Genomic DNA, 24,475 nt, shown 5'->3' with positions numbered 1-24,475 from the left:
CTGCTTTCTAAAGTCACCTATATTGATTTATTTTACATGTAGATATTACATGTCCAAGAAATGGACATTTGTAAGCTGCAGTTGGATTGACCTCGTGATATTGCAGCTCCTCCTTGAATCTGGAACTAGGTTGTTTATGTGGATACTACTGAAGGTCTGGGGAATAAGAAGTCAGTTTTTTAAAGAGAAGAAGGCTGTTGATATAATCAGCCAATGTCTTATTGGTTAGATGGACTTTCATTCTGTTAACCTCTTTGAAAATACAGAGCAGAAGATGTAATTGAACATAGTTTCGCGTTCAAAGGAATAATTTACCAAAGCATATAATTTAAAATATCTTGTGTAGCAAGAAAAAGAAACAGATTAAAATGAGTTAATTCAGGAGTTAACTTCTGCATTTCCATAATTTGGGTTTTACTTAAAATTACCTTATGTGTATAGGATATAGATGTATCTGCCTAAAAGCAGGGATCATGTCACTCAGTGGTTAGAACTTACGTGTGAAAAGATGGTAGCAGTTAAGGTAGCAAACAGTGTCTAATACTGTTCTATAACTACAGGCTGCTAAATCTTTTGTCTCCCATTTCTTCAGCTGAGGGCTTCAGTAGCCTGGGGGAGGGTGAATAGGGCTAAGTTAATGAAAATTCCCCTTATTGAGGAGAAACATCGATCTACAGTCAGTAATTATGTGTGAGATTCCTGATTTACTTCTAATACGTAATCACAAGCAACCTTTTAGGAGAACAGCTGGATCCAAAATAAGTATTTTTTTTTTCCTGTAAAATCCATACTTCTCATTTCCAGATATTCTGATTTTTAGGATGAACTGGCTTCTTTGTGTGACTTATGTTGCCCATGCAAGAATATCTTTCCCTTTGAACTTATATATGATTGATTCTTTGTTAGAAGAAATGTCACAATGCTCAATGTCAGTGCCTTCTTTTCTTAATTTTTGATTTTTTTTTTTTACTTCTATTTGCAAACATTAGTGGTGGTGAAAGCAGTTCTAAGTGCGTGTGACTGCATCTGTAAGGAAGCTGATACTAAAAATGAAGGTCTTTAAGTGGCCTTGAGTGCATTCAGCCTAACTCCTTTAGCTGTGAAGGAAGGACTGACCATATCTTACCCAGTGACTGGGGGTTTGGTTTTGTTTTCAAAGCTTTACACTGCCAGAATACTAAATTGAAAAAGATTTTCTGATGTGAGATGAGGTTTTGTAATACTTTCACTTAAAGCCTTTGAACTCTTCTCCATTTCAAATCAAGGCAATGTTTGGCCTGTGCTTGGTGGGATAGGGATCGATGGATCACTATACCCTGTGTGGAGACTCTTAGATATTAAGAGCTGTTTAGAGGAGTAATAGAGGAGTTTATTCATAAGTGGGATGTAGAAGTAATGTTCTGAAGACTATTTTTTTCCATATAGGAGATGGCATAATTTAAGCTTTGTATCTACAAGTCTTGAGTGTTAAACTCTGCACAGGTAGGCTTCTCTTTTCCTCTGACCTGTTGGATGTCTGTTTCCTCCCTCTTTTTGCCCTGTAGAGGAAACAGTTACCTATTTCTTAAATAGTATGTTTTACCTTCAAGGATTTGTTACTCCCCCCGCTTTTCTCTGTTATGTCTCCATCATCTAGTTCAGTTATCCAGAGCCTGTCCAAGAAGTCAGTTTAAAAGCTGTTTAGAATGTTACAGTCCTTTCAGTTTTAGTTTGTTTTAGTTTGTGTATTTAATGTTAGCTCTCTAAGCACAGACTTCTTGAAGCTGCAAGTAATCAGCCAAAACAAAAGAAGTAAAATACTGTATTCTGTGAGGCAGTGAGCACTCTGTATGGGGCATTTTTCCATCCTGTCCTGTGCACAAGGAATTGCAACTATGATTGTTCTGCTTGCTTAAAAACATCTTGGCAAGCCACAAATATAGAGGTGCTTCAGCTGGGTTGGGAACAATCTAGCTTGCAGATGACTTTTGAATTATATATAGACCAACAGTTCTTTCTAACTTTGTGGCATATATAGGCGAGATACTCTTTATTTCTTCTCAGAGTTTTGCCCACAGTTTTGTTGCTGGTATTTTACAACTGTCTCTAAATACAAGCCCCAACTTAAGTCTTTCTGCCACAACAGCTATGTAAGAGTATGCTTGCAGAATTAAACACCTTCTGAGATGCAAAAGTGGCCTACTTTGTAATACTCCGTTTGTTTAAGAATTTGTTTGAAATGCAGGGATGTTGCCAGGCATAGTATTACAGCCCATCATCTAAACTGTTCTGTACAGACCTGGGAAATTTTAGCCTGAAGATAGTACACCACACAGTTTCAGGAAGATGCATCTTTCAGCAGTTGGAGGAAGATGGTCTATAATATAAATCTAAGCACAGATGAGAAGGCTTCTCATGTGTGAGAATTAGATTTCCAAGTCTTATGAGTAGGTGATGGAGCTGAATAACATATATCTCTGTTAGTTGTTTCTGTTTTGCCTTATGGAAGATTTTTCCAAAGGCAATGTTAAGTACGTGCTCTGAAACTGTTCAGCTTTATTTTGTGGACAGACCCTCCCTCCTCTCTTTTGCTACTCTTATACTTTTTTTTTGCCTAGGCTATAGCTTGTACTTCATCCTGACCAAAACTTTATGTAACATGCTAGATGATCTTCAGCTACTCATGTCATTTAGGTTTTGTTGCCTTGCTGTCTTAACCTAGTCTGTGCGAGCCTCAGCATAGATTGTCGACAGACAAGAAGGTGTTATAGGGAAAACATTCAAAATAGTCCTGATTTAAGCTGTACTCGGAAGGGTTTTTCTATATGCTATCATGCCCAAAGCATTGTTTTTCTTTGTAATTTGGAAGACACTAATGAGATTCAATTCAAACAATATTTTGAATGAAATCAGTGCAAAAACTTATGACTGTGAAGCTGCCAGACTGGTTCTGAATAACATGAGCTTCTGTTTTACAGCCTTTTGAAAAATGTGTGGTGCTTCAAGTATGTAACTCTAAATCATTTCTAGTTAGCATTTTGGAACAAATAGAACCTTCAACATTTAGAACTTCAGAGCTCTAATCCTTTTTTCAGAAAGATGAGATGCTTCAACTAGAGTTAAAAAAACGTTTAGGAAAATAACATCTAGCATCTAGATAGACTCAATATCCCTCTTGTAAAAAATGGTGGGTTCATTATACATAGTTAAACTGCACAAATTTAAAAAAATCACATTCATTTCATTTGTGACTGTTCATACATGGTTAAGTGCGTTTGCAATTTGTGTGAGTAACTCAAAACCATTTTCCCAATACATGTAAAAGTAGTGTTCTTTTACTTAGGATAGCAATATAGATTCAGTAGAATGTCCTGCTATATTCCTATAACTTGGAACTTTTGTTTCATAGAAGAAATTGTAAGCTTTCTTTCTTCTCACTGAAATGGAATATGTAATCATGTAAATATTAAATGATTTGGACTTTTGAGTGCCATGGCATATAGAATATGGCAGGCTGAAATATGACCATCACAAAAATAATGTAGAAAAATAATGGCAGTTCTTGTTACTAAATATTTGGTGACTGGTACCTTCATTGGTTATATCCATTTGCTTATGTGTATAACTGAAAGAACAACAACGGATCACGTTAGTTGTTTTACATAGATAAAGGATCTTGGTTCTTTGGACTGTGGGTGCGTGCTGAGTCATGTTGGAAAGGACCTTCCTGCTAGTCTTAGAACAACTATTTGCTAATCAATGACTTGTAACCCGTTTTAGACAGCTTTACAGCTTTGCTAAACTAAGTCCTTGATGCTACTCTTATCTGGGTCACACTTATTCTTACTTTTAAAGTGGTCCCTGTGAAAGCCATTTCATGACAAGAGATACCAGCTTCTGCTGAGTTCCTCTATTCTCCCACTCCTCTGTCGCTTTATCTAAAACAAGTTTCTTTGTGTGATCATACTTTAAAAGAGAGCTTAAGAAATAATGTATTTGAAATCCTTTTTCCTCTCTGTCAAAGAGAATCAGGTTTATAATGAAACTTTCAAAAACTGATCCTATCTTCTGCCATTATATCTTTCCTTTAGCCTTTTTTTGCCTTTATGTAGCTTTATGGTTTTAATAGTGGAGTTGATTTAACTGAACAAGTTTAGGTGTTTGTGTGTTCGATTTTGTGGGTTGGTTTGTTTTTCGGTGTGTTTTTTGTTTTTTTTTTTTTTTAAGTATTTTATTTATTTATTTTAGATTCTGAGAGAAATTGTAAAGATTTCTTCATCTGATGAAATCTTGATTCCTTAGACTTGTAAATCACAGTTGATATTGCTGGTGTTTTTTGAAGTGGCAGGTATCTTTTCTAAACCCTCTGTACTGGCTTCCTGCCTTACATTGTTTTGTACAAAATTTAGATAGTAATAAAAGGAGGACTTGGGTTAAGATACCTTGACAATGAAGCCATTTGTTCTGGTAGTAATTTCTCACACTTAAAAATGTAATTAATAACACCTGAAATTGCACAGACTTGCCTATGAAGTTACACGTTTGGGATGGTTGATTGTCTGATGGAGCAGTCAGGTTTGGGGTCTCTTCAGTGTGAAACAGCAACTGAAACACAATGGGTAAACTGATACTGCTTTTGTAGTTTTGGTATGATGAGGTCTGTTACTCCAGCGTCATGTGGATTAAGCTATTTTAATGTGTAAGTCAGATATGCATTCATGACATCCCAGCTACTAATGCCTAGATCTGTAGAAATTAATTTACTACCTTCCCACCTCCCCAAACTAAATAAGCTTTAATGTTGTTCATAAATTTAAAGTTTTATGTTGTATAAATGCACTCCTTTGTTTTTTTTTAACATCAAATGTAAGCTTGGGTCTTGTAAGGCAAACTGGTATTACCACTTCTCCTTCCTTGTGAGGCTGTCCATCACTGTATACTATGTTCTCTATTTTGTAAGTGCAGCTGGTAAGGTGAATGTGAAAGGTGAGAGAGTTAGATACCACCAAATTCTTCTGAGGTGAGGTAAGCCTTGAAAGTGGGAGCTGAAAGGTAGTGGGCTGTTCTTGCTCTTATGGCCTTTCCTTTCCAAGTGAGAAGTCTGCCTGCCTCTCAGTGTGCAAGTTAAATTTCTGGTTTCCTTTGAAGACCTGTTATACTTAATTTGGCAGCTGAACTCGAAGTATGAGATGGAGCAGCTTAAGTTGTATTAAATGCATATTTTAACACAATGCAGCTAGAACTACTACTGAGACAGGTTGATGTGCAAGTATTGTTCTGTTTAGAATTTATAATTTTTATTAATTATTGCAAGTAAATAACTATCAGTATCTTAATGTTGTGAATATACATGATGAAATTGCAAGTAAGGGGGGAAACATCTGCTTCTGTAAATAGATGTTCTGTCTTCAGTGAAATTACTGGGGTTTTTTAAATACTGTATTTGTGCCCTAAAGATATTTATATTCCTACACCCATCTGAACCTTTTCCCTTCAGTCAAAATGTGTTTGCTGGGTTGCAATAAATGTCTGTGGCTTCTGCTGTATTACCATAGTTTCTCATTAGCTGCCTTCTTAATTTAATCTATATATAGAACGTTTATGGTTGTCACTAGACTTAAATGTAAAGGAAACTCCTATGGAAGTTGTTCTCATGCAGCCTAACTTTAGTTCTGAACTGTGTCTATTAAGAAACCAACAAATGTAATATTTCACATAAGTAAAATAAATGGAAATTATTACCAGTGTAATTCTGAAAAAGAGTATTACTTTAGTTAGCTTTAACCAAAAAGCAGGTTTTAACATGGAGGTATTTAAATTTCACATTGCTGTGACTGTTTTTTTGGCTCCTGCTGGGAAATATTCCTTGGCAAGTGATATATCTTCAAAAAACCAAAATCCAAAACCTGATGAAATGCATACTTTTAACTTTAATGTAGTTCCTAGAATTGCACCTTCTTGAAGTCTTCCAACCTGTGAGCTTTCAATTTTTTTTAATGCTGTAAAAAGCAAGTGAAATTAATCAGTTACAGAGTTCCTACATAGTCAAATATATCAGTATATATATATGTGTGTGTGTACGTATATTTAGTTTTAGTCATGAGTCTGCATACCTAAACTGCTGTTGCTTGCAGCTTTGCCAGTTGTGGACAGTAATATCAAGGCACCGTCTGATTGTTCTGACACAATGCATACTTCAGACACTAGGGATGTGGAGAGGAAAGCATTCAAGATCACTGTTGATTTTGAGGAGTTCCCCATGGTTAGTTTTGGAAGCACAGAGTGCTCTGAGGTCTCTGTCTTTTTATGTCATCTCGATGTACCAAGTGGTTTTAATAATGTCCTTTTGTATTCTGTTACCATTGATAGAAATGCATGTCTTTGGTGTTATGTGACAAAATCAGTGATGACAGGAATGTTCCTGTGGAAAATAATGTACTTGCATTATATGGATGTTTGCTCCCTACATGCTAGAATTGCTTAGTACCTATTCACCATCCTGATCAACGTGTGCAGGCCACATATTGGTGCTAAGTAGCTTAATTTCACCATTTAATATAACATAATACTTTCCCCGTTTAAACTCAAAACTGTTAAAGGAAAATATTCCATTGCCTGGATTTCATTGTTTTGGCACATACTGGCTGAAGAAAAGTAGAGAAAAATAGCATACATGTAGCTGTATGAATACTGATGGTATACAGAACTGTAAATTTTAATTTTCCTGATGTATATCAAAATGCTGTTGGAAGGCTGTTCAAAGAAGTGGAATGTACCTGTAATTCTGAGAAAGCAGAAGTTTCAGTTAGCAGGAATATGTATCAAACTCATTTAATGAAGGTACAGTTTTTCCAGTGCAGGCTCAATCACAGGGTTCTGCAGCAACAACTGGCTGCTTTTGTAGTTACTGGAAATATTAGATTGTTTTTCACTGAAAATGTCTACTTGCTTTCAACAAGAATCATGTTGTTCTCTTTGTTGTTGGAAACAGTGCTTTTACTATGTGTGTAGTAACATTCTTGATTTAAAACGAACAAAAAAGTTCACTATTGAATTGCTGCATCCCACTACTACTGGTAGCAATGGACTTCTTTTGTAGTCAAAACTCCAATGTCCTGTTTCATTAATAGGCAAGATACTAGAAATACCTTGGGTTTTTTTTTGAGCCAGGTTACTGTGTTACTTACTTAACTCAGATAGTTAAGTGTAATTGCAGTAAACCTAGAGATACATCTTGATACTAGGCTCTTGGTAGTAAGCCAGCCACTGGTTTTGTGTGTATTCACAGAGTATTTTACTAGGCAAAAGAGTATGTGATGTGAGCAGAGTAACTGGGAAACAAAAATATAGACCATGGGGTTTTTTAAACATTAGGGTTTGTTTTTTTTTTTCTTTTTTTTTCCTCAGGAAGGAGTGTCTTCCGCAAATTTAATCCCACAGGAATTTATTTTTTTTATTTTTTTTTATTTTTCCAGGCAGAATAGAATCATTTCATATGCCCCAGTCCTCTTTCCTCTTTTTTTGTGTATTGCCCCTTTCAGGGCCTGCTCAAGCCTTTGGTTGCTTTATGCGTTTTGTGAGTGTGTGGTAGTCGTATTAGTACACTACTTCAGTTGCTTAGAATTTGCAAACCTGACACCCTTTCCCCCTTCCTTGTAATTAAAAACGTTTCTGCTAGCCTGAAGCTGTTAAATTTGGTTTGAGAGCCTTTCTTTTTGTTACCAAGTGTCGTGGGTTTGGCTGGGATATGGTTAAGTTTCTTAGTGCTGACTGGGAATAAACCACCACACCAAGCTATTGATATTTCTTCAGTTTCTGTTAGCCAGAGGTCAGTGGGCAAAAGGTAAATCGTAGGTTCCCAATAGTTTATGCTGCAGACTTTTCTTGACATAGCTGTCTCAATCAGGAAGAATAGCATCCCTGACAGTATCTTAGCTGTGTTAATGTATAATTTACTGATACAATTTGTTCTTGGGTCCATAGTGGGATTTGGTTTTATGGCTGTGTTGGAGTTTGTGCTGGCAGTATGGGGCTCCTTGTATGGGTGTAACTTTCAGGAATGATTCAAGCCAAGAGCTAAGAAAGATTTTAAGAGAAACAATGTTGGTATGGATATTGTAATAGACAGTTGTCTGAAACTATTTTTTATAATATAACAGCCTCACATTTCAGAGTCTGAGCCAATCTATGAAAAATTAGGGCTATGGCTCCCCTTTATAATTGGCAGGTAGAAAAGCATAGATTATCCCACTCTTTCCTGTTAGATTGCAAATAATTGTTTGATGTGTGGGGAGCTTGGACTCAACTGAAGGATTGTGTCCATGTGAATTGTTTAAAAATGTGATTTAGTATAGTCAGTGTGCTCTGTTAAATTTGACGTAAGTGCAGTTGTGTCTTGATGCTGATGGAATCTCTGTACTAGTGGGTGATCTGGCATTGCCAACTGTGGAACTGTGTCTTGATGTACTAGCAAGAGCAGGTCCATCTGGGCAGTTCCACTTTATTGCTGCAGTGAAAGTTGTTGGTCCTGCTAAAGGATACTGAATATTTCTTTTTCTTTCTCTAATGTTTTTTCAAGTTATGCAGATTCTGGATAAAAGCATAACTGTAACTTCTAATGTGTCCTGTGGGACAGTGTATGGCTTGTTTCTATTAATTCAGTGGTTTAGAATGTGGTGTCTGAAGTAGATCCATGTGTATGAAAGTAAACCCTCCTGATTAAGTCTTTACTGATTCTGCTTTTATTCTTTTCTTATTGTTCCACGGTATTAAATTAACTGTAATTTTGTGTATTTCTAATAGGTACCAGCTTCTGTAGTCCAGTTTAATAATTAAACTTCTAAATTAAAAACTACTACTGTATGTAAGCATGAGTGAGTGCTGTTTGTTTAAGCAAAATATGTTTACTTCAGCTTTTTGTGAAAAATTAGTGAATGCTGTTTGACAGTTCCTGTGTATGGTTTTTGGGGATCAGGAGGTATTTGTCAGTAAAATCCATAGTGAAGTAAGCTTTGCAGATAAATTTAAAAGAAGTTGGGGTGCAGGCTGCATTTTTTTGAGGTTTTGTTGTTTGTTTGTTTGTTTTGTGGTTTTTGTTTGTTTTGTTTGGGTTTTTGTTTATGGTGGTTTTTTTTTTTTAATCTGGATGAACCCTGCTATATTTCCACATGGAGAGCCTTAGTCCATGATTGTGAATAGCTGTGGTGGATGCAGTGTTGTACCTAGCAGTTAATCGCAACCTATTGAGGGGAGCTTGCCATGCCTATGGCTCTGTCAATGATAAAATCAAATGACTGCTTTAATTCATTTGAAAGAGAGAGGTATTAGCTGGGGGGTGCCTGCTACAAGCAGTAAAAACAACCTGTCTGCACGTGTCTGAAGCTGGTTAGTGGTCTCATCAGCAAGTGGAACTGGGTAGAACAGTATTTGTCAGACCCATAGTGGAGAAAGGCTAGAGGCTTTTCTCTCTTTAATTGCCACTGCATGTTCCAGAAGGTACACCTGAGGTCTGGTAGTCAGCTGGAGTGGTGGTGGTGGTGGTTTCTGTTATCTCCTGTTGTTTATGAGCTGCAAACTGGAACAGAAGGATGTTTTTTCATTGTCCAAATCCTGTGAATGAAATCCTCATTCTTTCTCAGATTCTGTTGAGGAATATTTCTGAGTTTTTAGCAAATATTTGATGAATTTTGTTGCCTGGATTAAAGACAAAACTGCAAGTTGTGTATACACCATTAACACACAATTTAAACTGTGCGTTCTAGAATACATGAAATAGGGAGAACAAGATTTCTTTACCTTATACTAGAAGCAGCCTTAATTTCCAGAAGAGCAAGACCACCATTACCAGATCTTCTACATAGAAGTGCTTGCTGTTGTTTTACTGGAAAGAAGGTGCAATGTTGTAATGTATTCCATTCTTCAAGCTAGAGAGGTATTATGGAAAGGTTATGGCATGACCAAAGCAAATATGTGGAGTGTAGTAGTGTGCCCAGGCGGGCATTCAGGACAGCATTAACATTTAATTCCAGTTCATTTTGCTGATATCTTCTAAGACTGAAATTATAAAGATAAGGGTTTTTGTTTTGGTTTGGTTTGGTTTTGTCCTGGTTTCTCCTGGGTTAGAGTTAATTTTTGTCCTAGTAGCTGGTGCAGTGCTGTGTTTTGGCTTTAGTCTGAGGGCAGTGCTGATAATACATGTATGTTTTAGTTGTTACTGAGCACTGCTTACTCTGATCAAGGGCTTTTCAGTCTCATGCTCTGCCAGTGAAAAGGGGCATGAGAAGCTGGGAGGGAGCAGAGACAGGACACCTGACCAAAACTAGCCAAAAGGATATTCCATACTGCAGCACATCATGTGCAGTATATAAACTGGGGGGAGTTACCCGGAAGGCCCAGATCACTGCTCAGGCTGGGTTGGGTATTGGTTGGTAGGTGGTCAGCAGCTATGGCTGTAAACCACTGGAAAAGTCTTAATATTTGGATGCTAAAGTACATGGGGTTTTGGGGGTGGGAGTTGCCTGTGGGTTTATTTTGTTTAAGGCTCCATGTACCAATCAGAAGCTACTCAGCCATATAATGCAAAATGACATTTAACAGAAGTTCATCCTGCTGGTTTAAATTTTTGTTTGTTTTAAAGATAAGCATTACCCTTTTCCTGGTATACATAGATACGTAAATGTACAGATATAATGTTAATAACAAGTCAGGATGGGACCAGAAGAATGGGCAAATGAATTTCAATGAAAATTTTCAGAAGGATCTATGCAGAAGTATTGAAAAGTTACCTGCTCATTTGTGTACTGTGCTAGTACTTTCAGTTAGTCATATGTGAACTCTTACTTGTGAAGATAAGCTTCCTGAGTAATTTAACTCCGCAAAAACATCATATTTTTACATTGAAGTTGTCTGAATTTTTGCTGCCATGGTTGCACTTTCATGCTAATACTTGTCAGATCTCCCTGTGAGCTGGGCTGGTTTGTTAAGCTGTCAGGAGACTAACCAAACTGTATAATTTTCTGATCAGTTAGCAAGCTGAAGTAGCTCATTATGGGCTCAGATGAGTTGCAGTACCAAAGCCAGAAGGGAGGTGAGACCGTAAATGAGTGATTTGATTTCCTTGTGCTGTCCTAATTCTATACTCTTAATGCTTTTCTCTGTGAATATGGAGAACTTGGAGGCATTTGCTTCTGCAATTTTTAGGAGCCCCTCCCTAGTCTGTGTTATTAAAAAAAATATTAATAATTTCAGCACAGATAAGAGAAACCACAGTTATGCAAGATAAGCTATTTGTGTAGTTGCTGAAGGATATGTTTATCTATGCTGGTCTATATATATATCTATTCACTAAATAATCATATTGTATAATATTGGACTTCATTTTTTTGCATAGAGACAGCTTGGAATGCAGACTAGGGTGATGTAATACCCAGGTGACTATGAATGAAATCCCAGTGACAGCCTAACCCTGTATCATTTTCAAACTTGCATAGTGTGTATTCCTTGCTAACAACTTTGTATGTACCCAGTCTTAGTTTTCTAGACTACCTGTATGAGAAAGAATCTGTAGTAAAAGTAGTAAAAGTATGGTGTAGAAAACACCATAGCTCTAAGCAGCTATAAGAAGGTGGAAGTTTTATTGTATTGTGATATTGTTACTACATCATTGTGCGTATTTCATTTGAAAATAAACACATACCATGATGGCATGTACAGGTGTTGATTAACTTTGTTCCCCTCATCAGTGCTGAAATACCATTTTAGCTTCTGTGCTACAAAGCAGTTAAGCATCCACTTGTTTAATACCTGTCAATATCTGTCTGTTTTCATGTATAATAATCAAAATCCAGTCATTAAAGTTCAGTAAGTGAACATTACTTGGCTCTCATTAGAGGCAGTGCATCTTCACATTCTCTTGTGAATATGTCATTATCTCTTTTTATAACCTAATCAGTGTTTCTGTGCCTTTTTTTTTCCTCTGTTAAGTGGGAATAATAATCGCTAGTTTAAAAAGACTTGATTTTTAATTTGTTTTCATATATTAAAGGGTTTTTTAAATCAAGTGAAATCAAGTGAAAATGTTTCAGTCTTTCTCACAGTTTACATTTATTAAGATAATTTGTGCTAAATATTGCATTCTTCACTTTTGGAGGCAAGTTGCTATATCAGTTTTATGTGGATTTTAGTTGAGAACTTGACAGACAGTGTATTGACTTTGAAATGTACTGACTTTAAGCAGCACTGAGCTTGGGAAAAAGAATTGGAATTTAGCCATCTCAAACTAAGGAGAGCTTTCTTGTTTTTTGTAGTTTGTATTGCTGTCATTTGGTAGTAACTAGCTTCTGGTGAAGTGGTTAGTTGCCTCAAAACAATTTGAGTGCTACATAAATTAGCAAGAAGTATTTGTTCTGCTTTGAAAGTATATTTGCTAGTGCATAATATATAAAAGCGTTGAAATGGATTACTTTTTCCTTAATGTGAGCAGTATTAATTACATTCTTCCCTTTTCTGTAGTTAAAGTACCTCGTAATTTTCGCTTGTTGGAAGAACTTGAAGAAGGGCAGAAAGGAGTAGGTGATGGTACAGTAAGCTGGGGCCTTGAAGATGATGAAGATATGACACTCACCAGATGGACAGGAATGATTATTGGGCCACCGAGGGTGAGTGTCATGAATCAAAATGTTTCTAAGTTTGTAGGCAATACAAAATGAAAAAAAAAAGTAAAAATAAAAAGTCACTTTTTATACAGTGTAAGGAAATTAGTTAAAGTTCAATGTATGAAGTTGTAGAAACGCTGTATATTCGTGTTGGAATTCATCACTTCCTGGTGTGCTAGTGTTTTCAGTCTAGCCTCCCATAGTACATGTTTCTGCAGCTGTCCATATGAACGATTTGTGATTTGAGACTTCTTACTGACTTAAGAATATATTCAGTCTGTTTTTCTACCATTATTTAACATAAGTGTACAATAATGGTACAGTAAACAGGGTAACTGTCTTTCCAGTTTATCGTATGTGCCTAGTGGTTTCAGTTCTGTAGTAAACTGGCAATACATTTTCAGCTTTCACAAGTTTTATCAAATAGTCTTTCAGTCTATCAGTTTTTGCATTTCAGTTGAATCATGCCTAAAGACCAAGAAGTTTTTAGTTGCCTCTAATGAGATGAAATATGTACACAAAGTTCATTCCCTTCTGACCTTTTAAGCTCTGTAGGATGTTACCTAGACCGATAAAACCTGCAAGAGAAGTGATTATCTCTTGTGGCTTGAGTATCAGCCTCCTCAGAGATGAATGTACACTTGACTTTTGTGTACATTTTCCCATGAGTTACAATATGCGATACAAAAGATCACTGTTTAAGTGAGAATTTTAAATGAGTATACTTCAAGTAACTCTAAATTATCTTATGTCTTTCACTGCTAATGTGAGGTTTCTATGCTGTATGTCCTTCAGTGCTGCAAGGCATATTGAAAGAACTATGCAAGACAAGAACCGAGATCAGATCTTACCCTCAGATAATGTCTTTCAGAATAAGAGAATTCTAGGTTCAGTGTAATTCAAGCTCCTTGTGGAAGTCAGGGTTAGTTGCAGCTGGCAGCAGGCTGTTTTGAACATCTGCATAATTGTACTGAGCTCCTAAAATTTGGGTGCATTTGAGAGAGAACCAGTTTCAAATGTAAGCATAATGCTCTGTGGTCTTAGGGGTTTTGAAAACGATTTTCAGATGTGACCCAGGTAGTGTCTCCTTGACTTTCCAAAGAGCCTATAGAACTGCTTGTGACTTGTTTTTTGTTCAGCCTAAGGTGGATGCCTAATACATCTTTGAAGGGTGTGATCATCCCATACATTTTTAAAAAACCTCAACCAAACTGGGATACTTTTAATTCTAGCCTATTTATATTGTTGTCATTTTATTTGCTCTATATGAAAGAATGCATATAAGTAATATTTTGGGTCATTTCAGAGACTTGCAGTCTTGCTAATAAAATGTGTTGCAGTATGCAGTCATTGTATAAAGTTAAGGCCACCAGCTCCAGATCCAGTAATGGCACCTTGAGAAGAATTGCATATCCAGTTTCAGGGTTTGTAGAAGGTGTGTGGTTTTGGAATTGACTGAGTTATGTAGGCAGCGTGCAGCTAGGCAGAACACAGAGAAAGTTGCTAATACTGTCTGCAGCATGAAGTTCTTTTCATACGTGGCTTCTTTAGAGCTGTGCGAAAGTTCCCTATCACTTTTTTCTCTTGCATAGAATCATATAATAGTTAGGGTTGGAAAGGACCTTAAGATCATATAGTTCCATGCTCCCCTGCCATGGGCAGGGACACCTCACACTAAACCATGCCACCCAAGGCTTTGTTTAGTGTTTTTGCTTCATTGAAAGGTGAACCAGTGTGGAGGGAGGAAGGGAGGATTTGGTTTGGATTAAAGGAAAAATCTTTAATATCCCACCACTCTTCCTTATACCCCAGAAATGGGGTTTTGGGGGAATTGGCCTGGAGGGTTGGCTGGCAGTAAAACAGTGACTTGAAAAACTGAGCAAAATTGAGAAGACACACGGGTAGGAAGGAAGGGAGTGAGGAGGAGTGCTATTCCTTAGGATTTTTCAGAGTTGTGAGCAGTGTATATACATTTTGTCCTATTTCTACTGTAACTGACAGCATCCCTCTGTGTCCAAGTAAGTGGTTTTATTTGAGTGAGTAATGAGAGTTTTTGTTACTGTGTTTTCTTCTTGTAGCAGCTATGTTACCTGTAGCAGGACAAGATTACTTATAGTGGGCCTTCAGCTTTTAATGGGAAAGAATAATAGAAAACCATTTTTCTAACAAAGGATGTCCTGCTTTGCCTTGTTTCTTTCTGACCCACTTGCTGCTCAGTCTGTGTGGCTTCTTGAAATTGTAGGACACAGAGTGCTTCAGTAATCTGATTTCCACTCTGCCTTTTGAATTGACCAGAGTGGACTAACTTGACTGTGTGGTTGATATTGGAGAAATGACAGCTGGCCGATGCAGAACAGCTTAGAAATAGTGCTCCTGGAAAGTTACAGGCATATTATTGCTGTTGGTTTGCATTAGCCATATCTGTTGTGCCAGTTGAAAGACAGGTGTAGAAACTGGGTTTATCTTTTCTTTGGAACAGAGAAGCAATGACTGGCAAAGCCACTGATACTTTTAATTGTGCATGGCCTGCTTGAAAAGATTAAAAGAAGATAGAACTGTATTAATTTCTAATTTGACTTTCTCACAATGTATTTGTATTTAGAATTATCTCTTCCATGGTCACTCTGGGGTGACATCTCTGCAAACTAGTTATCACATCACTGTCCAAAGTTCATAAATTCTTCAATAAACCAAGCAATCCTCAGCTATGGAAGTCTTAGATACCTTCTGGAGTGTTAACTACTTCCAGAACATGTTTTTACAAATACTGTTTTCATCTTGTTCTTGGTTGTGTCTTAACTTTTGGGTTATTAGTGTCTTTGTCTTTCTCCATTTCCAGTTCTTTGCAGTGTTACGTATTTTTTTACAGGGTAAGGCAGTAATTTTCCTAAAGATTATTGAATTTCTTCCAGCTCCCTGTTGTCCCAAAGTTATTTGGGGAATGCAGGTGGCTGGGAAGGGGAAGAGTTAATGTGAATTGAAAAAAGAATTGTATTATACTCAAACTTTTGTATGTTATAGTCAATAAGTAATGTATCTTATACATACTCATCAAGTAATCAGTGTAACTAAACCAGTGGAATATCGATCAGTAATCCAAGACCATCAATTGATACATAATATTAACAGATTTATAATTATTTAATATTTCTTAATCTTTATTCCTCTTTGTTTTAATTTGTTTATGGGGTTTTTAATATTTATTCAGCTTTCAGTAAGATGCATTAGTCTGTCTTTTTGCTTTCTAGACAAACTATGAAAACAGAATATACAGTCTGAAAGTAGAGTGTGGACCTAAATATCCAGAAGCACCTCCTACAGTTAGATTTGTAACTAAAATTAATATGAATGGAATAAATAATTCCAATGGAATGGTAAGTTGAAATGGTAAGATCGACCATGCTACTAATCTGTGTTATATATTCTGTGAAAAACTCAAATGAGGAATATGCTTGTTGGACACAGCTTTCATATTTAAATTTTACAGTATTAAGTACTGGCATCGATTAAAAAAAAATAGGTTGACTGCTACTTCACGTCTTTATTTACAGTATACTAGTGGTTCTTAGTGGCTTATCAGTGGGACAAACATTATTTATAGTATTAAACCAGTTTCTTTTAAATGAAGCTGAAGATTTTATTTTTGAACAGAAAAAAAAAAAGTTTGTGTGGTGTAGGTATTTCCCTTGTAATACACTCATAAAAGGGGGTTAGGTTCATACTGTAACGGGATTATTACAGACTTTATCTGATGTTTCTGTTAGTTAAAAATGGAGGTTATTTGTAATGAGTCTCACTCAGGATGTAGTAATTTATCTGTAATGAACCAATGTATTTAAACTCTTTATTTTCTTTGTACTGAGTTTATTCAAATCCAAGGTGACTCTGAGCTTCAGTATTAAAATCTTTTGATACAGATGGTAATCGCTTTTATTTTAAATATCAATTTGCACTAAATTACTTTCATTGATTCCACACTTAGTGGTGTGATAAGTTCACATACATGAGCAATGGCAGCAGCTTAAGCAAGTTTGTTACGCCATTATTCAGTAGGTAGTTTAATCATGGAATCGGAAAATGCTTTGGGTTGGAAGGGACTTTAAAGCTCATCTAGTTCTGTCACCCCTGCCATGGGCAGGGACATGTTGCAGTAGACCTGGTTGCTCAAAGCCCCATCCAGTTGGGCCTTGGACACTGCCAGGGATGGAGCAGCCACAGTGTCTCTGGGCAGCCTGTTCCAGTGTCTCACTACCCTCACAGTTAAGAAATTCTTCCTAATATCTAATCTAATTCTCCCCTCTTCCAGCCTAACGCCATTCCCACTTATCCTATCCCTACAGTCTCTTGAAAGAAGTCCCTCTTCAGATCTACTGTCAGTCCCCTTTTAGGCACTGGAAGCTGCTCTAAGGTCTCTCCAGAGCCTTCTCTTCTCCAGGCTGAACAGCCCCAACTCTCTCAGCCTGTTCTCATAGGAGAGGTGCAAATCCTGTGAGTTAAGTCTGAGGTTCCAAATGGCTCAGTGAAGAGGCATGAGCCGTTTTGCATTTGCAGTGGTATATGTGTATATTAGCAGGAAATACAGTAATATATTACACTTGTCTGAATGTACGTTTGTCTTTACTGAACACAAAGTAATTGAATTAAGGTAATACTTAGAGGTGAGTCAAATGATTATGAATCAGTAAAGAAGTATGGTCTTGTTACTTCATCTATGCATGTCTGAGAGCATAGGTGTTGGCTTCCAGAAGCAGAACTTCAGACCTACAGAGCCTTGTAGGCTGTTTACCAAGCCAGTTGGCTTTATCTTCTGTTTGGAGAAGCGTCCACTCCCTCAGTTTGCTGAGGAACAGCGTGAATACTGTGACAGGAAATTGACCTGGTGTTTTTAAAAGCAGTGTTAAAATCCAGTCATTGCTACAGGAAAATTTGATTTTAATAAGATTATAAGCTCATGCAAAACCTTCATTCAGTTTTTCCCCAGCAGTTCTGTAAACTAATGTTTTATGAAGGATTTGCTATGCAGAGGAGTAGCTTATTTTTTAAATGGATTTAAATAGGACGAGATAATATATTTAATGAAAACAGTTTTCGTAACTACTGAATTTTAAACACACTTATTATGTAATTTTTAATGTGCCCATTGTCCCGGTGTCTCGCATTTTAGCTTATTTAGTGAGCGCTGTTGTGCTCACTAGAAATGTCAGATAAACTGGGGACATGTTCAGCATTTTGGAATAGTTCATGTTGCTGCTTCCTGTTTTAATTCCTTCTTATTTCTTCCAAGTTGCTCTCCCATTCTCTGTTCGCCTTTCATTTAATAGATCACAAGTGGTTTGCTGCATTATTTGACTGAATGATAATGTTTCATTCTCAGACAAGCATTACTACCTATGCTTCTGCATGAACCCTGTTTTTTGACATATGGCCAGCTTTTGATTATGTTGATTATAGATGTCATGAGAAGGTTGGTGGCTTGCAGAATAGAGTCCTGAGATAAACAGCAGCCAAAATCGTGTCATAGCAATATGCTCAAAACATCTGTAACATTGTTAAGGTACACTTTACAGGAGATGTGTGCTAGTTAACACCTGAGGAAAAGCAGGTTAGAGGGTGATAATTTCTGTTGAGTTGGAGTATAAATAGTGGAGGGGGGAGATGGATGTGTGCTAGAGTTACAAGGGGTCCTAAGGAAGCTGGTCTTACACTGCCCTGTTGGCAGTGGTTCTTGGTCTTCTTGACTTACAAGTCCCTTTATGCTTTGCATGGAAATTGCACATGTGCAGTGAATTTATCGATACTCATGCTTGCAAGTTTATTGACTCTTTGATTATTCTGAGAGTGCAGTTTGGCTTGTGCTGCTGATGGAAGCGTTTCTTACGTGTCAGGGATTCCAGAGATCACTGTTTGATAAATTTAGTGCAGGAAAGGAGAGGACTACTTCAGCAGTTTTTTATCTCAAGACTTCTTAGGTGCTCTGAGTCACCCTGTTAAATTATCTTCCTTATTTGCAGGTTAGTTTTTGTGGCTTTCTGCTCTTCAGTTTGCCTATGGAGTTAATGCATATACAGAACTAAAGTACCTCCAGTCCAAGCACTTATACAGTGCTGGACAAAATGCCTTTATGTGCTAATGGCATTGGTATTGTGAAACTGTATTTTATCATTCTTAGTGCTGCAGGGTCTTTCCTTTTGGAGGCTTGTGTATCCTGTATCAATAAAACACAGGTTGCATTCTGACATGCTGTTCATTTTCCTGTGGTCTTTTGAGCATGTCTGATATTTGCGTTTATGAGAGCTCTTTTGTAGTCTGTCTTTCAGGATTTGCAGTCACTTCTGTACATTTAGATACTGTTCACAGCTGGAAATACTTGTTTCCTTTAACTCGAGACTGTCAGCTATAAACCTGTATACTGTTGTTCAGTTATTGCCTTGAGTATGCTTATTGTAAACTAAGCAGTTTGCTACTTCTTGAAGTTAAGATATTGGGAAAGTTATAAACAATACTTTTCATCATTGTGTAAAATTAAATAATTTCAAGTGCTTAGAAAAAGTAAGAATTGTACTTGTTGCTTCTCTTGCTGTTGTTAAGGATTTAGAATGGTGCATCCCCAGAATAAAACAGTCTACAGGCTGCAGTTTTCAGCTTAATTAGGTTTTATGTGGCCTTGAAATTTCTCCCATTGTTCCAGAATGTGTACTTTAATCTTACCCGATGCTTTTGTGATTTGAACACAGTTTGTGTCATTCTTCCAAATATTTTGTCATTGTTCTGCAGAAAGTGAATTTATTGTGCACTAACTTGGAAATAAATTCTGCACACAAAACAGAACCTGAGCCAAAATCTTTGCTGCTGCAAGATGTCATGAAAAACTTGGTGACTTGCAGAAAAGAGACTTGAGATAAACAGGAACAAAAGTGTGGTGTTGCAGCAGTCTGTAGTCAGAAAACATTTGTAACACTTAAAGCAGAGTTTACAGTCTGTGAGTTTGTTGTTAAAAATTCCCAGCTAAGAAACAAAAGCTGGAGGAGCTTACTTTTAAGTGATCAGGCCTTACATCCCAGTACAGCTGGTATATGTAGAATTGCATTGTTTGAACAGCGCTTGTGACTTGACTGCTATGTGCTGTAGATGAGGTAGATCTCCGAACTTAAGAGAGCCTGCAAAGTTGAGAAGGAAGAGTCCCAGAGCAACTGCCTTTCCAGATGTGTTTTTTTTACTAACGCAGTCTTTGTCTGAACAGATAACTGTTAGTTTTCTTTCTCAGACTTACTGAAGTCTAAAACTACTTTGTTCTTATTCATGTTGGTTTACCAGTGGTCATCTAAACCAGTTGATTATCATGTGGGCTTCCACCCCCAGGTGCACATCTTTCCTGGCTGGGAATCTTCTGTTGCAGTCATTACCTGGTCCTTTATAGTCATTTACTGTGGCTTCTTTCCCCCCATGTTTTTTTTGAGGGAGACTACTGATTTTTTTGTTTTGTTTAGACAGGTCAGTGACACATGATGTGATCTCAGCTACTTTAGCAGAAAGTATTGTGATTGATTAACATGGAAATTTTCTAAACTCCTGGTCTGCCAACGAACATTTACCAAAGCATTCAGGGAGTACTCTCACATTTTGCTTCGTTTTGCCAAATTGAAGAGGATGTCAGGTTAGCTGCAGAGAAGTAGTAACAAATGTTAGTAAGTGTTTCTGTGTGAGAGAGGGGAGAAAATAAGCTCTTAAACATCTGCAGCTCTATGCTAAGTGAACATAAGAACTGAACCCTTATAGCTTTTGTTATCATGATACTTAACCACCATGAAGTTTTTCTTCTTTCTGTAGAATCCCATGAGGGAAAATGGTTGTCTCTACATGTCTCTTGGCATTTTCTATGTGGAAAACAATTTTGAGTACTGTGACATTTACTATTGTAACTTATGAAAAGGATTAAAGTTTTCCTTAGTTTGCTAGGTCCAGTTTGTTGGATAGAAATGCTGGAGTGTTCTTTAACCTTATTTGGAAGGATTGGAGAGGAAGAGCTCTTTAAGAGCTTGGTACCTCAGAACAAAGATTCAGGCTAAATGATGCATTACTGAAGATGCTACTTGATAGCATGGGTGATCTTTTATCAGAATTTACCTTTTACTCACTCCTGGTTTTATCTAATAGTCTGCTTTTTAAGAAGAGAACCTGTTTTCCGGTTGCAAAGGTTATGCTTCTCTGACATTACCTCTTATCTACCATATTAAAACAAATACCCCTTTAAAATATAGTAGCAGTGAAGGAATTAGAGTGATGACTAGTGTTACTTTCAAAACTTTTCTGTATTGGCTCTTACACTTGTGTATTTTAAACTGGCACAATCTTGCTGCATAATGGAGCTTTCCTTCTGATGCTTTTTTTTCTTCCTAATTTATTAATGTTTGCAGTAATTATTAAATAATCTGACTGCCTTTTGTACTGTGCTTTGATGTTAGGCAGTCTTTGGCAACTCTGCTGACTTAAAGGGGCTCTCAACTCTGAGCAGAGCATTATTTGCGTGAAGAGAAATGCTTGTAGTGCTGAGATGTGAATTGGATGAAGGATCCTGATTAGGGACTCCTTTCCAAGGTGTTCTTGTTTCTGTTTTGGATTTTTAAACTTGGTGGGTTCTATCAGGTCAGGTCAGAAAGTAGCTCCACATAGATTTCACGGTTCACCTGAGCTGATAAGCAGTAGGGCTGTTAAAGGAACAAGTGCCTATTGAGAGGGAGCAGAAGTTAGTATTGCTGGCCAAGCCAGCATGCTGTTAAACCTTGGCCTGTTTCCTCCTACAAAAAGGTTTAGTCTCATTTGTTGTTCTGAAAATAGACAGCCTCACTTCAAACAATCTAGAAATAAACCATCTGTGTTAGTGTTCGTGTTTCTGGTTCCAGTGTTGTTTTTTTCTTTGTTTGCCCTAAATAAGATGGGATAAGAAACTTCTTGATGTTTTGTGCTGACTAAATCATAAAGCAATGGTTTTCAGCACTTTCATAGCTGTGTGGGCTGCTTGTGCTACTCTGCCAGTGGAGTTTAGTACCGTGCAATAGCCCTATTCCTGCCCATGGTCCTTCTTTGCAGTTGTACAGCTGTAGCCCCCTTTGTCTTTTTAAGTTCCTCCTTGCAGGGGCTGGGTGGCCAGGAGTTACCTGCTGCCAAAAACAGTTCCCAAGCTGACTTTCAATTGCTAATTTTTCTATGGAAAACTCCCTGTTATAATATAATTGTGTAAATTGTCCCACAGGTTTTATAAACGCATAGGAGAAGTCCCATGTCCTTTCCTTTCAGTTCATATTCAAATTGGTAAGTGATGTACAGTAATATTCACAGCTCCATAAGATGACTTACTGTAAGAAGGATGCAAAGAACTAAGAAATGTCCAAACATTATGAATCAGTTATCCCAGTATTTCAAGCCATTTCTTAGTGTATGTAGTGACTCTTAATGTATCAGAAGCATCATGTAATATTAATATGAAATAAATCACTGATGATACTTGTAGCAAAGGAAAAACAAGGGAAGTTTTCCTTTAGAAGGGTATTCTATGGACTCCTGTGTGACAGGTTCTTTTAAAGAACCGAGGAAAACCCAGGTGTATGTATTGGCATAATGAAGGTGATTACTTTTTTCTTTTTTGGGGGATAATTTGAAACAAATTAATGTATTTTACAAGATACGGTTCCAGTTTTGCAGTGAAAAGTTGGCTGATGTCTTCCTCTCCCCCCACCCCTTTCCTTCTCACTAATACTAGTATCAGCGCAGATGGAAGGGTCCACCTGCATGGATTTTATTACAGAGTCTGTGTCTGTGTGTAAGTATATGATTGTTTTCCTTAAACTATATTATGAACACAGGGACTTTATGCCACAGAAAAAGTGTCAGGGAATGCTTAGACCCTTTCTTAGAACAATTAAGTTAATAGCAGTTATTTATGTAGAGATGTTTCATTTCATCATAACTTGCAACTCTCTCTTCTTTTTCCAGGTGGATGCACGGAGCATACCAGTGTTAGCAAAATGGCAAAATTCTTATAGCATTAAAGTTGTACTTCAAGAGCTAAGACGTCTAATGATGTCCAAAGAAAATATGAAGCTTCCACAACCTCCAGAGGGACAAACTTACAACAATTAATTTTAGCTGATTCTCAAACTTCTGTCTTAAAACAACAACCTTCTACTCATGTTAATGTCTTGATTAAATCTCACAATGCAAACACCCACACATTAAAAGAATTTCAGCTGGTATACATGACCTGGACATTTGTAAGAATATATATAATATATGTATGCCCAATATGTTTTCAGGCACTATGGGAGAAAAAGGCAGCACAATTATTTTTTTCTCTTACTGAGGCACTGCATTTAAGCATAAGCCTGAAGTCAACTAAAATTGGAATTCAGGTTTTACAAGATGAAAGCATGACAGAAAGTGTCAGGTTGCTGTGGAATAATGTATGTTTCTGAAAATAATCTCTTGAGAAGGCAAAATATAAATGGCATGCTTTATCCATCTTGCTTAGTAAAAGAGCTGCAGTTAAATTTGTTTTAAAGTAGCAGGTACAGTGAATACCGTTGCTCATCCTGTTTAATTTTGCAAGGGTGTGGGTGCCGACTACTAGTAGTGTCACAAAGTATGTTCAGGATTGTTTTGATACCTGTATTTATAAAATGGGGGGGATTAATTTCTGTTAAGCAGCTCCTGTGTGTTACATGTATCGGACATGGTAAATATTTGTTTACAGTCTTTGTTCTAATAAACCATGCATTTAAGTTTTAGTGAAACAAAGGAAATGTATGGCTATGTGATTGAGATTAAAGTTAGTCTTAAAATGTAAATAAAATGTGGAAAGTGTCTGAGGCTGTGCCATTTCTATAATAGTGATGTAATATATGTACAGTATCTTGCAGAAGTAGTGGAAAGCCAAACATAATATTGCTGCTGGTTTTACGTGCACCTTTTATTCTTACCACTTTTGTATGCTTAGTTTACTTGAGAGGTCAAGGTATTCTGTTTGTTGCAGGGAGTAAGTTCTTTCATCTATAGTATCATTCATTTAGACAAGCTCGCACTCTTATGTGTGTGTACATATACATATATTTGAAAAAAACCAAACAGTAACTCCAGAATAAAACCAGGAAACCCTTGCTGTCCACATCCCCTCCAGATTCTTTTGAGAAATGAGCATAACTTTCATTTTGCGTACTTGACCTCTGAGCAGTCTTCAGACCACATTGCTGCAGTCTGTCTTATTTCTTAGCCCTCTGTCTTGCTTTTGCAGTTCCTACCTTGATTCTTGCTTTCTTGCATCTTTTAGTCTTTTATGTTTCTTGTATTTATTTTTCTTCCTTGTCTGTTCCACTTTTGCCTTTTCTGAAACACGTAAAAAAATTCAGGAAGCTTTAATAAAAATTACACCTGTGGTACAGATCATCATATATCCATCTGTATACCATGTATCATATACCATGACACTACTGTCTTTGTGGCTAGAGTGCTTTCTGTCTCCTGCAATAGTTGGTCTGGTTTTCTCAATGTAGTCTGTCCAGTGCAAACAGTGATTTTAGTTCTCTTACTGATTTCTCATGAGAAAGTAGTTAATAGTATCCTTTTGGAAATGATACCTTTTCTCATCTCTCTTCCCCCCTTGGAAAATACAAGCCTTTGTTCATTTTGGTGAGAACATGTAACATGGGGAGCGAGTCAAATATTTGAATTCAAATTTTTATTTACTGTTTCTTTTGAAAAAATGAATATAATCAAAAGCCATCAACAGCCAGGTTACTTTCATTGATATGCCTTTGCCTATGTCTGATGTAAAGAACCAATCTTTGAAAGCA

At 36.9% G+C, this 24,475-nt stretch overlaps 1 protein-coding gene across 3 annotated transcripts in view; it reads left to right on the top strand.

Annotated features, from left to right (window-relative positions):
* The window catches only part of UBE2V2 (ubiquitin conjugating enzyme E2 V2), a 31,879-nt gene extending 8,390 nt beyond the window's left edge, over positions 1–23,489 (top strand). For 2 of the 3 annotated variants that reach the window (XM_061354839.1, XM_061354838.1), the window contains exons 2-4: positions 12,490–12,635; positions 15,881–16,006; positions 22,623–23,489. In XM_061354839.1, coding sequence (XP_061210823.1) covers positions 12,490–12,635; positions 15,881–16,006; positions 22,623–22,769 — 419 coding nt within the window. In that variant the 3' untranslated portion in view covers positions 22,770–23,489. Of the gene's footprint in view, positions 1–12,489; positions 12,636–15,880; positions 16,020–22,622 lie in introns of all 3 variants that reach the window. The other variant, XM_061354840.1, reaches the window with a different exon arrangement.
* Positions 23,490–24,475: the final 986 nt, after the last annotated feature.

This window comes from Neopsephotus bourkii, unplaced genomic scaffold (genome assembly GCF_033783945.1).
Source record: "Neopsephotus bourkii isolate Nb327-2 ecotype Australia unplaced genomic scaffold, CSIRO-AGI_Nbou_v1 NB_753, whole genome shotgun sequence".
In the NCBI taxonomy this organism is placed as follows: domain Eukaryota; kingdom Metazoa; phylum Chordata; class Aves; order Psittaciformes; family Psittacidae; genus Neopsephotus; species Neopsephotus bourkii.
The sequence above is the reverse complement of the archived record's forward strand: the minus strand, read 5'-3'. Positions and strand labels throughout refer to the sequence as shown.